Genomic DNA, 15,417 nt, shown 5'->3' on the forward strand with positions numbered 1-15,417 from the left:
AATGAACTTTAGATTTCCATCGGACAATACATTATCCCCTAGACAACAATAGAGCTTGTTTCTTATTGATTATTATTATACCCGCACTTTTAGGTTTAGTATTGACGACGTATATTATCTGTATATTTGTATTGATATTATTTTTGTGTATTTTTGCTAATAAATACTGTTAAAAATAGTATCATCAGACTCCAACGGACGTCTCTATCTTTGCTGGTAAGTAACCCAGTTACGGGGTTCGTAACAATATACTTTCACAATATAATTATTAATCCCACAGTAATTGCTCCATTGTAAGCAGAAATGTTGTAAGCTAGAGTTGAATTCCTGCATATTGTAAATTAGATATATTAAAAGAATATACAGTGGATTCTGGTTAATTGCGACACATCTGGACAAGTAAAATTTGGCCCAATTAAGCGACTGCCCCAATTAACCAAGAAATATTTTAAAAAGTATAAAAAAAAGACAGAATACCATTTAGCAGAGTAACAAATTAAATGAAATACAGAACAAATTAGAACACTGCCAATACAATTACAGTACTATAAAGCTGTGTATTAGTTCCTAAAAGTTTTGAACAAATGAATTCAGTGTTCACTGCCATGTTCTTTTGATCGACTGTAAGTGAACAAAACAAACACAGATGCAGATAGTGGACTGCCTTCTTACAATGCTTCTAATGATTGCATCCCCTAAAGCTTCATTTTCATTGCAACATTCAAGATGATTGTTGATACCTTCAAATTCTTTGTAGTTCCTAACTTGAAGGAGTAAAAGAGTTTCATTTTCACTCCCGTCCATTTCTGGCACCTCCAAGCCCAATTACTTGAAAGCGCAGTAACCAAACCAGTTCTGAGTTGTCCTACTGCTTATTTCTCGGCAACTAACAGTGACATAAACACACATAACTGATACCATTTAGAAACTGGTCAATCTAAGCACAGCGTAACATCTAACAGCCACATCAGAGCACGTGACTGACGCTACTAGAAACTGTTGGGCAAGTCTCCTGTCCCAATTACGTGGCATAGTGCCCCAAATAAATGAAGGGAATCCCAGCTATTATCCTGATTAGTTTTTGTTCTTTAAGAGTTGTCGCAAATAAGCCGCTGCCCCGATTAAGCAATGGTCAAATTAACTGGAATCCATTGTAATTGTTTTCCTCCATAAATTCAATTTTACTTCCCATTTTATTTCACTTTCTTTTCCTATTTTTTTTAAAGTGTGCTTTCCTCTTATTATTCCTATTTATTTCTTATTCCTGAAGGACTTTGATTACATCTTTTTATCAAGATCCTGGCTGCTCTACTGGACTTGCATACTCATTAACTCACAAGGTTAAATCTTTTAGTTTGAGATGATAACCAAAAGCTGACTAATGGCACCATACGTGAGATGGCCCACTCCTAGAGCAACCTTTAGAAAGGGGAAAGGTTAGCCCTGCCTAGCTCCCAACAATGTGACTTGCAGTTGTGGGTCCATATCAAAGTCAAGACAAAGTTATGATCAATCTATGTAAATATCACCATAACTACCTTGAGATTCATTTCATGTTGGTGCGTGGCCAAGTGATTAAGGCGTTCATCTAGTGATCTGAAGGTTGCTAGTTCGAGCCTTGGCTGAGGCTGCATGCGTGAACTTCAGCCAGGCACTTAACCACACATTGCTCTGCGATGACGCCGGAGCCAAGCTGTACGGTTCTAATGCCCTTCCCTTGGACAACATCGGTGGCGTGGAGAGGGGAGACTTGCAGCTTGGGCAACTGCCGGTCTTCCATACAACCTTGCCCAGGCCTGCGCCCTGGAAACTTTCCAAGGCGCAAATCCATGGTCTATTGAGACTAACTGAGGCCTACAAAAATATGGGTCATAAATGTACTTTGTTAAAAAACTTACTTTGATACGGGCCCTTATCTGCAAGCCTCATTAAAGGGAGCTAGGCAAGGCTAACATAGAACACGTTCATTATGCAAGAGGCAACCCCTTCATAGGCAGATGCAGAAATGGAAATGGAAAAAAAGCAAAAGCTGCCAGGCAAGATATTTCCTAACAGTTCAACGCCTACATTTGACACAAATCTTTCAAGAATACATTAACTGGAAACACTGAATCAGAAATAACCTTAAAAAAAAAAGAAAATTTTGGAAGTACAGAGGAAAGCTTCACGAGTATAACCATGTACAGTATGTGTGAAGATAAACCCACTTCGGAAAGTTTACATGGGTTAGTGTTGGACCAGTTCTTTTCTTAATATACATCAATACTTTGTAGAATTTCTAACAAGCCATCCAGCTGGAGGATAGTAATATAGTTCACAGAGATATAGAGGACAGGTGACGCACAAATTTTAATGTTGAAAAACATGAAATGCTATAATTTGTTAGGGAGGCTCACAAATAATACAAACTAGAAGTCACAATTTTAAACAGTGTATAAAAACAGACCTAGCGGTGGGTGTTCTATATGGGTAATTTGTTGAAAATGGCAAGACATATATAGTGGATTTAAAGAGAAAGTATACTGTATATTGCGCTTTCAAAGTCGTCAGAGAGTACAAGACCAGGATATCATGGTAAATTTTGTAACTGCTTGGCTGCAAGTGGAATGGCATATACAGTTCTGGGCACTACTCCTGAAAGATGTAAAGGTGAATAAGAAAATTACTGGGAAAAAATCGTTTCAAGAATGAGGGACTTTAGTTGAGGGTATATGGAAGAAACTGGGAGTGTTCTCTATAAGCGAAAGTAGCTCTGGTAAAAGTTAAAAATTCAGGAGCGTTCGGAACTATTCCCATTGGCAGAAGAGTTAAGAATCAGTGTATATGTAGAAAGACAGCGATTACCAAATAAAGTAGTAACATAAATATTTTGTTTTTACACGCAGTAAGTGGTTTAAATCTGGGATGTATTGCCAAATGTAATAGCAGGTAGGATGGGATGGACCAGCTGGGCTGTTCTTATATTGTAACGGCACGGGCTTAAAAGGATGTAATTGTTTAGGATGGCGCCTTTCTGACATGCTATAATCGAATGTAATTTTAAATAACTGCATTTAACTGACACGTGATGCAAAGACCACGTATTTTCTATATTTAATCACAGGTAAATTACTACGTACTCAGGTGAAGTTTAAGTTCACTGGGAGAGGCTGGGGAGATCACACCCAATGCCTGACCTCAAGTATTAAAATGCTCCTACTGCAAGTCCTAGCCTTACCTTCAGAGATCACCGCAGTCACTATAGAAAGCCAGAGCATCAGCAACGCCATGTTGCCCTCGTCTTACTGCCCTTCTCCACTTCCCCAACCACGAGAAACAGCTTCAGCACGACTTCCATGTGATTTACAGGAAACACACAGCGAACCAAGTGCATTGCAGTCGCTAATACATAACACCCTACATAATAGCAACTACCAGACTGGCACCGCCCGACACCGCCCCCCGTCGGCGGGAGGGCGGTCCTGCGCCCCTGTCTGTCGGAGGGTGGATTACATCTCCTGCATACTGAGTGATACTCCCTCCGTCACCCGGAGGATGATCATAAACAGCACCCCACCCCACCCCATCCCAACATACTGAGCCGCACCGTCCCTGCTTAAAGGAGGGCGGATTTACATCTCCCGCAAGCTGAGTCGTCCCGCCCCTTTCAGCGAGGCACATTCCCCTAGTGACGTGTTATTGTTGGAATTTTAACTTGTGGGGAGTGCCGTGCAATCAAGTTGAGTAGGTCTTCGAAGTGTTCTCAGCAAGCACTGTTTGTTTATTTTTGGTAAATTCATTTCATTCTTGGCTCTCAGTGTGGTGGGGCTTCAAGTACTGGGCCGTTGTTAGCGCTGAAAATCCCAAGCACGTCAAGGCTGCCACCTCCTGCGCTCGTTCCCCCTAATGTACAAGATGAACTGGCTTCGGGAGCTCTTGAGTGCTTTAACATTGGTCCTTTTGCTTTCATGTTTCTATTGATACTAATGCACATTAATGGTAATATTAGCACCTGTAATGCAGACATCCTAATGATCTCTTGCACAGATGTTGACATAATCCAACAAGTGCAATTGCCTTATCCAGGACTGGTCCATTACTTGCACCTTTGACAAAATGGTGGATTCATTGTGACAAAACTATGCTCCAAGTATACTCACAGGAGGACAACTATATTATTACTCTTCAACCATCAGGCTCCTGTGCTACATAACCTCAACACTGAATTGATTCCACAATCTATGGACACTCTTTCAAAGACTCTGCAACTCATGTTCTCAGTTTTTATTTATCATTTGCTTTTTATATTTGCATAGTCTGTCTTCTGCACATTGGTCGTTTGTCAACAGTCTCTGGAGTTTACAGCGAATAGTGCAAAAAAATAACATCCAGTGAGCGGCGTTTCTGTGGACAAAAACGCTGTGTCATGAGAGAGGTCAGAGGAGAATAGCCAGATTGGTTCAAGCTGACGGGAAGACGACCATAACTCATGTAACCACGTTACAACAGTGGTGTGCTGAAGAGCATCTTTGAATGGACAAAGCATCGAACTTGGGGGTGAATGGGCTGTAGCAGCAGAGGGCCACACTGGGTTCCACTCCGGTACCAAATAAAATGGCCACTGAGTCTATGCTCCATGTTAGTCAGGAACATCAGAGCAGAATAACACAGTAAGGATAAGATACTTGTTTTATTGTTATTCCCCTTAATTTGCCGCAGAGGTATATGCTAGTAATGAAGTGTTCAGTGTCATTTCCAGCATGTTGAATAGCAGATGCAAACCAGCCCAATTACCATTTTTTGTGTAAGTTCTGCTCTTTACCCATATCCTTATTTAATTTTGCCCCTTGATATGTTTATCCAAATCTTGATCCTAAGTTACTGTGCTTCAATTACCTTTCACACAAAGTATTCTGAATTTTAGTAACCTGCAACAGAAAAAAAATAAAATCTCATCTTCCCATGTACCTCTTCAAAAAATTGCAAGAACTTGCAGTATTCAATCATGCTTTCGGTTAATTGTGTTCAAATGTCACTGAGAATTTGATAAATTATTTAAAAGGAGACTTTTATGAGACTCTTAGATAGGTATATGGAGCTTAGAAAAATAGGGGATTATGCGGTAGGGAAATTCTAGGCAGCTTCTAGAGTAGGTTACATGGTCAGCACAACAATGTGGGCTGAAGGGCCTGTAATGTGCTGTAGATTTTCTATGTTCTATGTTTCATGTATAAAACCCAAGTATCTAATTTATTGTGAATCACATTTTTTTTTCCAAATATAATATTATCTTGCATTCCAAATAATTGCATATGACTACGACATAATATCACTAGGTTCTGTTGTTCGCTGGAATTCAACAGCAAATGTAGCCTTCAGTGAACCTACAGCTGTAAGGAATTAGGCAAGGGTGCACACTTAACTGACAATTTTTACTTTGCAAGAGCAAAAACAATTTCCAGTAGGTGAGGGAAGTGAAGTAGATACAAGATAAAAAGTGGCAAAATTAGTTCAGAGAGCAGGAAAAACTGTCCTGTGCGAAAAGACATGGAACATCTACTGGGGTAGACAGTTAATATTCCAGCTTGAATTATTGGATGTACAAACGTTTGTAGAAAATTGAATAAAAGGATAGCAAAACCAGGAAAATAAATGTTCTCCAGAATCTTCACTTACAGTAGCAAATGGGTAAACGGCAAATTTGACTGAAATCCTTCTGCATTTTAACCCATGGGTGCTTATTTTATGAATTTAAAATCCCTAATCTATTCTTAATCTAATTTTCCATTATAAATTTATGCCTCATACATCTGATAAAGTAAAACTGCCAATGCCAATGAATTTTATGGCTTGTAGTGTTGCCATGTGTTTGAAAAGATATTTATAGGTCCTGATGAAGGGTCTTGACCCGAAATGCCGACTCTACTTCTCTCCATAGATATTGCCGGACTTGCTGAGTTCCTCCAGCATTTTGTGTGTGTTGCTCTGGATGTCCAGCATCTGAAGAATCTCTTGTATTTATACTTATAGTAGGTCAAGTTTACATCATGAATCATGTTAAATAGACTTAACTTGTAATGGAATAATTGATAGAAACATTGTACAGTTAAAAGAATTGCAATATATTAACTTTGCTCATATTTCTTTCTTTTTGACTTTAGAAAGTTTCTTACTTTATTAAAATAAATTTGAATCCAGTTAATATTCATAACAGTAAATATCCCTTAATAAATGATGGAAGTTTAACAGCTGCAAAAAAATCACCAAAAACCCTCTCAGAATCTTGTTAAAAATAATACCACTCCCTGGTTTTGTTTGAATTGGAATATCATATTATTTACTTCTGATATTGTTGGCAATAGACACCAACATATTGGTGCCCTCTCCTCCAGATAACTCTCTGGCATTGTCTTACTCACACAGAACTCTTTGGTAGTGTTTGCATTCTTGCATAAAAGTTGGTGTTACTATATTGTGCCTGTTTTTCTTCAACTTCATTTTCTTTCTTTAAGGTGTGCACCTGAAGCATATCCAGTTTTGCAGGAATGTCAATATCTGTATTGTCAAGGCATTCTTGTACATTTGAAAGAAAAATTAATTTGTCAAAAGGTTCTTCAGGCAGATTGTTAGTCTGAGGTGGCAGAAATGGAGAATTCAGCCAAGGTTCTTTCAGGAACTGTGCATTAAAAAGAAGAAAAAAATTGTTAAGAGAGGTCTTTCCCAATTAAGCAGTAAACAAAAAAGCTTACATAAAACATTCTCATCTGTCCTAAGAGATGCTTTACTTTTTTTTTGCTGGGATAAAAATGAGTACTCATGTTATTAAGCACCCCTACATGAAATGTTGTCCTGGGAAAGCATCATGGTCTCTTTTCGCTGCTGCTATCAGGAAGCAGATACGGGAGCCTCAAGACTCACACCACAGGTTCAGGAACAGTGATTACCCCTCAGCCATCAGGCTCCTGATCCAAAGGGGATAACTTCACTTGTCCCATCATTGAAATATTCCTACAACCTATGGCAATCACAAGAAAGTCTGCAGATGCTGGAAATCCAAAGCAATGCACAGAAAATGCTGGAGAAACTCAGCGGGCCAGGCAGCTTTTATGGAAAAGAGTAAACAGTCGACATTTCGGGCCAAGAGCCTTCATCAGGACTCCATCAGGAAGGTGCCTGGCCTGCTGAGGTCCTCCAGCACTTTCTGTGTACTACAGCCTATGGACTCTTCATCTCATTGTTCTCAATATTTATTACATATTCATTAAATATTATTTCTTTCTTTTTGTACTTGCGCAGTTGTCTTTTTCACACTGGTTGAACGTCCAAGTTGGTGCAGTCTTTCACTGATTCTCTTATGGAAATTATTCTATAGATTTATTGAGTATGCCGTCACAGAAATGAATCTCAGGGTTTTTTATGGTGACATATAATAAGTTTGCTTTGAACTTTGAAATTCAGAAATCTAGAAGGCAATGAAAGTACCATATTTCAAGTGAAGTCTTTGGAGATTTCATTGCATGATGGAGAAATTTACAATTATTTATTTGTTCTCACATAACAAGAAAGATGTGATTGGTGCAAAGATGCAAAGGAAATTTACACTCAGTGACCATTTTATCGGCTACTTCCTGTACCAAATAAAATGGCCACTGAGTGTCTGTTTGTGGTCTTCTGCTGCTGTAGTCTATCCATTTCAATGCTCAACATGTGTGTTCAGAGATGCTATTACGCACACCACTGTTGCAATATGTGGTTATTTGAGTTACCGTCACCTTCCTGTCAGCCTGAACTGGTCTGGCTGTTCTCCTCTGACCTGCCAAGAAACGTAGAGGAGAAAAACAGAGCAGCAGAGACAATTCAGCAGTGAGCAATAACTTCATAATAAATTGCAAAATAACGAGCTACGGGGGGGGCACAAAATAAGGGAGAACGGATACTAAACACAACAAGGTAACTGAAGGCTAGAAGTAACTGGTTGAGTCTGGCTGGTTTGATGAGTGAACAAGGACTGTGGATGAGAGTTGGGATTAAATAGGCTGCAGATGATGAGTTAGAAATGAGCGGCAAGTGACTCCTGTTAGCTGGATGGTGACTGGGAGGAGCCTGTATGTGTAGGCCTAACATGACCTCTCTCATTAACAAGGCATTTTCACCCACAGAACTGTCACTCACTGGGTGTTTTTTTTTTGTTTTTCTCTGTAAACCTCTAGGGACTGTTGTGCGTGAAAATCCCAGGAGATCAATGGTTTCTGAGATACTCAAACCAGCTCATCTGCCGCTAATAATCATTCCACTTGGATCACATTTCTTCCCCATTCTGATGTTTGAACTGAACCGCTTGACCATGTCTGCATGCTTTTATGCATTGAATTGCTGCCACATGATTGGCTGACTAGGTATTTGCATTAACGTGCAGGTGGCCAGGTGTACCTAATAAAGTGGGCACTATGTGTATGAAGATGATGCCAGGACTAAAATACTGCAGGGATGAGAAAGCTGGGATAGCCTAGGGTTATATTTTCTTTGGAACAGAGATGCTAAGAGAAACTTGAGGCAACTTGAGAAACTTATGAGGAGCCAGGATCAGTAGACAGAAACTATTTCCTATAGCAGATAAATCAAGTACAACCATGAGAAGATGGATGAGGAGAAAAGATATCACTCAGAGGGTGAAACCCACTGGCTGAAAGGGTGGTCGCCTTAACCACGTTTAAAATGTACTCGGATATTGTGGTGAACTAGATATACCTGTCTGACTGCTCCTGTGGCTCCTCCCAAGACCCTGCTGACTACCCCTGTGGCTCCTCCCACAGACCCCTGTATAAAGGCGACTGTGGCCTGCTGCTCTCCCTCATTTTCCCCAGGATGTAGTGTTGTTCTTCAGTCAATAAAAGCCGATATCTCACTTCCTAAGTCTCGGCGTGAGTTATTGATGGTGCATCAGATATGCACTTGAAGATTTCTGACCTGCAGAGTTGTGACCTAGTGCTGGGAGGCTGCATGAGGCCAGTAGCTCTTTTCACAACCAACGCAGACAATATGGGCTGAATTAACACTCTGAGTAATAAATTTTCTGTCATTTATTTATTCCTGTTTACAAAGCTCTGTTTGAAATTAAGGAACAAAATAAAAAACAAATGGAACTCACGGGAAACCACTGACACATGAACCTTTGGAATTCATTGCCATAGATGGCTGTATTGAGTCTATTTAAAGTGAAGGTTCTTGATTAGTGAGGGAGTCAAAGATTACAGGGAGAGGACAGAAAAAAATAAGGTTGAGAGGGATAATAAATCAGCCATGATAGAATGGCAGAGCAGACTCGTTGATCTGCATGGCCTAATTCTGCTCCTATGTCTTATGGACACACAAGAGCTGATACATTCACATTTTTAGTGCTTTTTATGACGGAATCACGTGGCCTCAATGTGTTGCTTGCTCTGGAAAAGAAAACTGTCTTTATTGTTAGCACATAACTTGTGGGAGAGTATGAGCTTCAAGTGCACCCAATCTACATACTCAGCTCAAATAGTCTCCACCATTAGGCTCGAACTGAGCAAAGTCTCTTCCAGAGTTTGGTGCTGCTGATAAGATAAAGTCCTACTTTTTACACCACACCCTACTTCTGGCAGTTATGTACTGAAGCAGCAAGCGTCAAGGCAGTCTGAAGAAACGACAATGCCAAGTTTCATTCTCCAGCCACACTGCTTTTCAAATTTTCCTGTAACTATCAAATAAATTATGGGAAGAAATTACCATAAATTTATGGAAGTTTTGGATTTTTTTTTTGCATGTGCAGGTTACACATGGGGCTTCTGTCATAGCTGGGGTAGAGTAAGGGTAATCTCAGAATAAACTCTCAGACCATATCACAGTGCTACCAGCTTATATCCCTGTACTGTTACCTTCACCCATAAACCTCAGTGCAGCACACCTTCAAAAGCAGAGCATTGAATAGCACAGTGCTGGAACAGCCTCTTCAGCCCACACTGTTTGTGCCAACCACAGTGCCAGCTTAAACTACAGATCTGCCTGCATATTGTCTACATCTTTCCATTCCCCGCCAGTTTGTAGATCTGTCTAAATTACTCTTAAACCTTGCTATCATCTCTGTATCCACTGCTTCCCCTCTTAGTGCATTTCAGACATTTATCTCTCTGTGTGTCAATAAAATCTGCCTCATTAACCTTTCCCCCTCTCACTTTAAATTTACACCTTTTAGTGTTTGTCATTTTTACCCTGGGGGGGGGGGGAAGTCCTTATTATCCACCCTATCTCTGACTCTCATAATTTTATATACTTGTATCAGCCTCTGACAATCCAGAGAAAACAATCCAAGTTTGTCCTTATCGCTAATACTCTCTAATCTAGGCAACATCCTGGTGAACCTCTCCTGCGTGCTCTCCAAAGCCTCTATATCCTTCTTGTAAGGCAGCAATCATTAATGCACACAATACTCCAAATATGGCCTAACCAAAACTTTTTATAGCTGCAACATGACTTCCTGACTTTTATAGTCAACACCATAACTAATGATATGTTTTCTTACACAAAATGCTAAGGGAACTCAGCAAGCCAGGCAGCATCTATGAAAAAAAGTTGATGTTTTGGAGGAAGGGTCTCAGCCGAAACGTCGACCGTACTTTTTTCCATAGATACTGCCTGGCTTGCTGAGTTCCTCCAGCACTTTGTGTGAGTTACTTGGATTTCCAGCATCTGCAGATTTTCTCTTGTTTGTGATATGTTTTCTTATCTACTTGTGTTGTCACTTTAAGGGAGCTATGGACTTGCACCTCAAAATCCCTATGTCCTGGCCCAGGATCAAGAGCCTGTCATTTACTGTATACTTACCCCTTAAAATTTGACCTCCCAAAGTGCAACACCTCACCCTTATCTGGATTAAGCTCTATTTGCCATTTCTCTGTCCACATTTCCAACTTGTCTACGCCGTGCTGAATCCTCCGACAATTTATTGTGTCACTTGAAAAGTTAGTAATCAGCCCACCTGCATTTTCATTCATATCATTTATAGATATCAACAACAGAGATCCCTTAGGAATGACCTCCAGTCAGAAAATCACTTGAATCCACCACTGCCCTGTCTTCTATGACCAAGTCAATATCAAATTCAGTATTTGTGGATGCATTGACCCTTTATCGTTTGGATTAGCCTATGATGAGGGTTCTTGTTGAAAGCTTTACTAAAGTCCATGCATAGAAAATCTGCCGCCCTACCCTCATCAAACATTGTTGTCACCTCCTCGAAAAAGATAACAGCAATTGGCTTATGTTTACAAAGATGACTTACATTGCATTTGATGGACTGCGAAGCAGAAATAAGATTTGATGTTTGGTGGAACACGTACCTGTTTTATGTGTTCAGGAAGTTTGTACGAAGGAAAGAAAATATATCTGATGATCCTGTATCCATGAAGTGATGCATAGAAAATGCCGATGACCACAAGAAAGACAACACACAACGATGCAAGAAAAATCACAACAATCTTCCAATCTGCAACTCTACCTGCCAGAGCAAAGAACAGCAATAAAATCAGTCAGTCCAAAATGACAGATGGGCACAAAACTTTTGAAAGAATGATGGAAATAAATGTTATGAGGTCATAGCCTCATTTTACAAAATAACTTGCAGAAATGGATTATATCAGTTGGCATCAGGTGTAGCGTTGCAGTGCATGAATTGCAAAGTTGTGTAACCACAATGCTGCTTCTGGTCTAGGTTTCAACATACAGCCAGGGAAGGGGAAGAGACTGACTTCACATGGTGACTTCATTTGAAAAGAATTTTAGCTGATTTGGCATTGCTCCTGAAATGCTACAAGTATTGTACAATTAACAAGATTAGGCTCCAAAGGTATCCATTAAAGCTTCCTTAATTCTTCTACTTATAGTTTCTAATATTTCACTGAAAAATTAATAAATAATTCTAATCATGAAAAGTCCCAGTAGGAGAGGTTAAAATTTATTTTTAAAAACATCAGATTTTTGGACTTATGCCATTACCCTGTCTTACATTCAGCAGAGCACACTCAGTTCTTATAAGTCAGGTGTTATGTTAACTGCTACGCTACCACGTCTACCCTACAGACAGCGACCCGGATTCAATTCTGCTATTGTCAATAATGAGTTTGTACATTCTCCCTGTGGTCACGTGGCTTTCCTCCAAGTGCTCTAGTTCCTCCCACACTTAACAAAGAAACATGGGTTAGTAAGTTACTTGATCACAACTTGAGCAGTGCGGGCTTGTTGGGCCAAAGGAGCCTGTCACTGTGCTGTATCTCTAAATTAAAAAAAAGTTCAAGGCATAATACTGCTCCTATTCTTTCATTTGTGTCTATTTTTCGCACAGTAAGTCCAAGAGGCAACAAATGTAAAGATTTTTCATTCATTTGATTCTGATAGGGTTGGTTTAAATATGAAATCTGGTTGGCATAAATATGACCTTCTACTTCAGTATAGTTCTTTTGGTTCACCTGAACTGCAATAACACATTGTTATGGGAAGGTTTGTGAGTAGCTGACTTAGCAGTAGCAGAGTGGACTATAACTCCTGTAAGCAGAAAATAAACTTGTGACCAATAAAGTATTTTTTATCTCATAGTACTTCTTTAGAAGGAACAGATTGACTAAATGTAATCATACCGTCATCCTTTGTAGTTCCACAGGTAACTGAACTTGATTGAGTGCTTCTGTTATTCACAAAGGGTTTAACTTCCAAGCAGTAGGTGGTCCAAGGTTTCAGGTTGGTGAGGGTTATCGTCTTCTGCTGGATGTAAGTACTTTCAATCTGTGTGGAATTCAATAAGTCTGATAGTTACATTAGTCAGATAACAATCACATGAAGGATTAAATCAATCATGTTAAGTGGACCGTTTCAATGGGAAGTAATAGCACTGAAGCTTTTTAAACACTGACAATAGAAATATGTAATTGTTCTCAATTAACTTCCTAAAATGTACCCGGAAAATTTTGTTCCAATGGGTTCAACAATTTAGCGAAAAAAAACAGAATATAGTTCCTTTAACTTATAATTTCTTTCATGCTGGTGTTAATGTGAAATAATTTTACAAAACATTAGCCCAATGCATAAGTTTGCATTTAATCATTGATTTTAAAATTCATATTAATAGGAACTTAATTTAATAATAGGACAAGGAAAAGAATGGTTAGGAATTTCTGAAATGCACTGTACTTGTGAATTTTTACCTTTCTCAGCAAGTGGAAGAAAATATTGGCAAGAACTGCCTTGCATTATGTTTGTTAATCTTATCTTATTCCCATGTCCCTATTACTGCTCTAACACATGAACAAGCGTACATTAAGAGGTTCTAAAACACTGCTATTGGTCTGTTCACTAAGCACGAATTGACACGTGTGAAGTATCAGTTCCATGAAGAGAAAGACTGGCAATCGGAGCTCCCTAAAGCTAGAATAACCACCCATGAACCAGTTGTTACGCATAGTCCCATCAACTTACTCTACACTATGATGTCTGCAGCAAGGAAAGATAGATAGATAGATCCCACAAGTTCCCGTAAGTTGCAATAACCTAATAACCTAATAATTAACTGGCATTGTTCCCTCTAAGCTGCATAGTTGTGTGGTCACACAGTAACTGAAATGCTCCCACGCACATTCCTTTGTTGCCACATAGCTGAAATTTTCTTTTATAATGTAAAAATAATTTTGAAATTATTTTAATATAATTTTGAAATACTCTGTAATTAATTATCTGTTAATGAATATATTCCATATATTTTCTAAATAATAAAGGTAACCTTTGAAATGCTTTAGAGCTATATTGTCAGTGTTTCAAGTTACAACACTGTTACAAATTGTAACAATAAACACAGAATGGAAGTTCTGAGAAAGTAAAGATTGGTTCAATTAAGATGTTCACTGATAAATTGCTTAGAAATGAAGAATTCGAAGAACTGTAAATTCTTGTTGACATCTTTGGAACATTGCAAGCTGCTGGTGCTGACTGTGCCAATGGATTCTGTCTTATGAATTCAATCAAGTGTAAATCCTGAAATAGACTAGAAGTGGAATACTTGGATGATGTAATGAGGATTAAGATGTGTCTTTCATCTGGATGTGAAATTAATCTGGACAGTGTTAATAGGCAATGGGTTTGTAATAAAGATGGATGAGAAAAAATTGAGTATGTAAGATTGTGAAAAAGGATCTAGTGTTTTCCTGGTGTATTTGACAAATAAACTCTTCTTAGGCTTTCAGCCAGGTACACATATTGATAAAATTCTTTTCCTAGTTTTATTTAAATGGCTTTCTTTAACAGGTGGTCCCAAAAGCCATTGGTGTGGCACAGTAATTTTGTATTATCGAAGTCAATTCTATAGCCATTGTGAATGCGGTGTTCTGCTACTGTCAATTTCTCTGGGTAACACAAACAGAGCAGAAACCTGATTGTTTGCAGACTAACCAATCAGGAGAGACAAACTACAGGGGTATAAATACCACTGGACTAGATATGCCCAGGCATCATCCCTGAAAAAGGGCATCAGAGTTTGTCATCAAAATGTCAGTTATAATCAATACCTGTACCCGGCTGGAAGCCCGAGGAGAGTGTATTTGTGAAACATTTTCATTGTTGTACTGTATTTTATTACACCATTCAATGAATAAATAAAATCAAAAGTATGTGATTTTTCAATTTTCATTCTAAATATTCATAGTATACGTGTTACAAAAAAAAACAGTTAAAGTGCTGTGCATTTTAAGGCCTAATAAAAAATTCCTGCTCTGAGCAATAATTGGTCCATACAGCTGTAAAAATAAAATTAAGGGGAACGTTGCTGACTGGATCTTCTGGGAAAATTATCATTCAGGACACAAGAAAATCCACAGAGAGAGTTTATGGCCAGGCTAGAAAGCTACATATTTGTAATGATCTTGGTTCAGTCCTGACCTCTGGCACTGTGTGTGTGGAGTTTGCACATTCGCTCTTGGATCTTTTGGTTTCCTTCACATTCCAAAGACCTGCTAGACTGTAAATTGCCCCAAATGTAGGCAAGTGTTAGAAGAATCAGGGGGTGTTAATGTGAAAGTTAAAGAGAATGTGTTACAAAGAAATAAAATTAATATTTCTCTGGGAACCCTCACAGAAAATGTGGGCCTAAGGCTTTTTTCAATGTCATAAGGAAATATGAGAAAACATGAGTCATTTGAATGACATCATGCCTAAGACTGCATCACTGTCTCAAGATCACAGCGGGAACAGCCTGTACAGACCAGGTAATGTCTCTGGTGTGAGGCTCGTCTCTACAAGCGCCAACTTGAGGGACAGAACAGCACACTCTGAAATAAAGCATGATCAGGGAAGAGAAAAGATCAATGATAATTTTAGAAAAATAGACAAATATTAGCAAACAAGTGAGGGAGCATAAATGTTCCAGAGGGA

The 15,417-nt window shown here is 39.0% G+C and overlaps 1 protein-coding gene across 1 annotated transcript in view; it reads right to left on the bottom strand.

The window, feature by feature from the left end:
* LOC140728625 (interferon alpha/beta receptor 1-like) overlaps positions 1–15,417 on the bottom strand; it is a 53,768-nt gene that overhangs the window by 23,284 nt on the left and 15,067 nt on the right. Inside the window, exons 5-9 of the mRNA XM_073047627.1 lie at positions 12,639–12,783; positions 11,346–11,503; positions 6,399–6,655; positions 4,876–4,907; positions 3,218–3,238 (exon numbers count right to left, since the gene is read on the bottom strand). Coding sequence (XP_072903728.1) covers positions 3,218–3,238; positions 4,876–4,907; positions 6,399–6,655; positions 11,346–11,503; positions 12,639–12,783 — 613 coding nt within the window. The remainder of the gene's footprint in view (positions 1–3,217; positions 3,239–4,875; positions 4,908–6,398; positions 6,656–11,345; positions 11,504–12,638; positions 12,784–15,417) is intronic.

Source organism: Hemitrygon akajei, chromosome 5 (genome assembly GCF_048418815.1).
Source record: "Hemitrygon akajei chromosome 5, sHemAka1.3, whole genome shotgun sequence".
Classification (NCBI taxonomy): Eukaryota; Metazoa; Chordata; class Chondrichthyes; order Myliobatiformes; family Dasyatidae; genus Hemitrygon; species Hemitrygon akajei.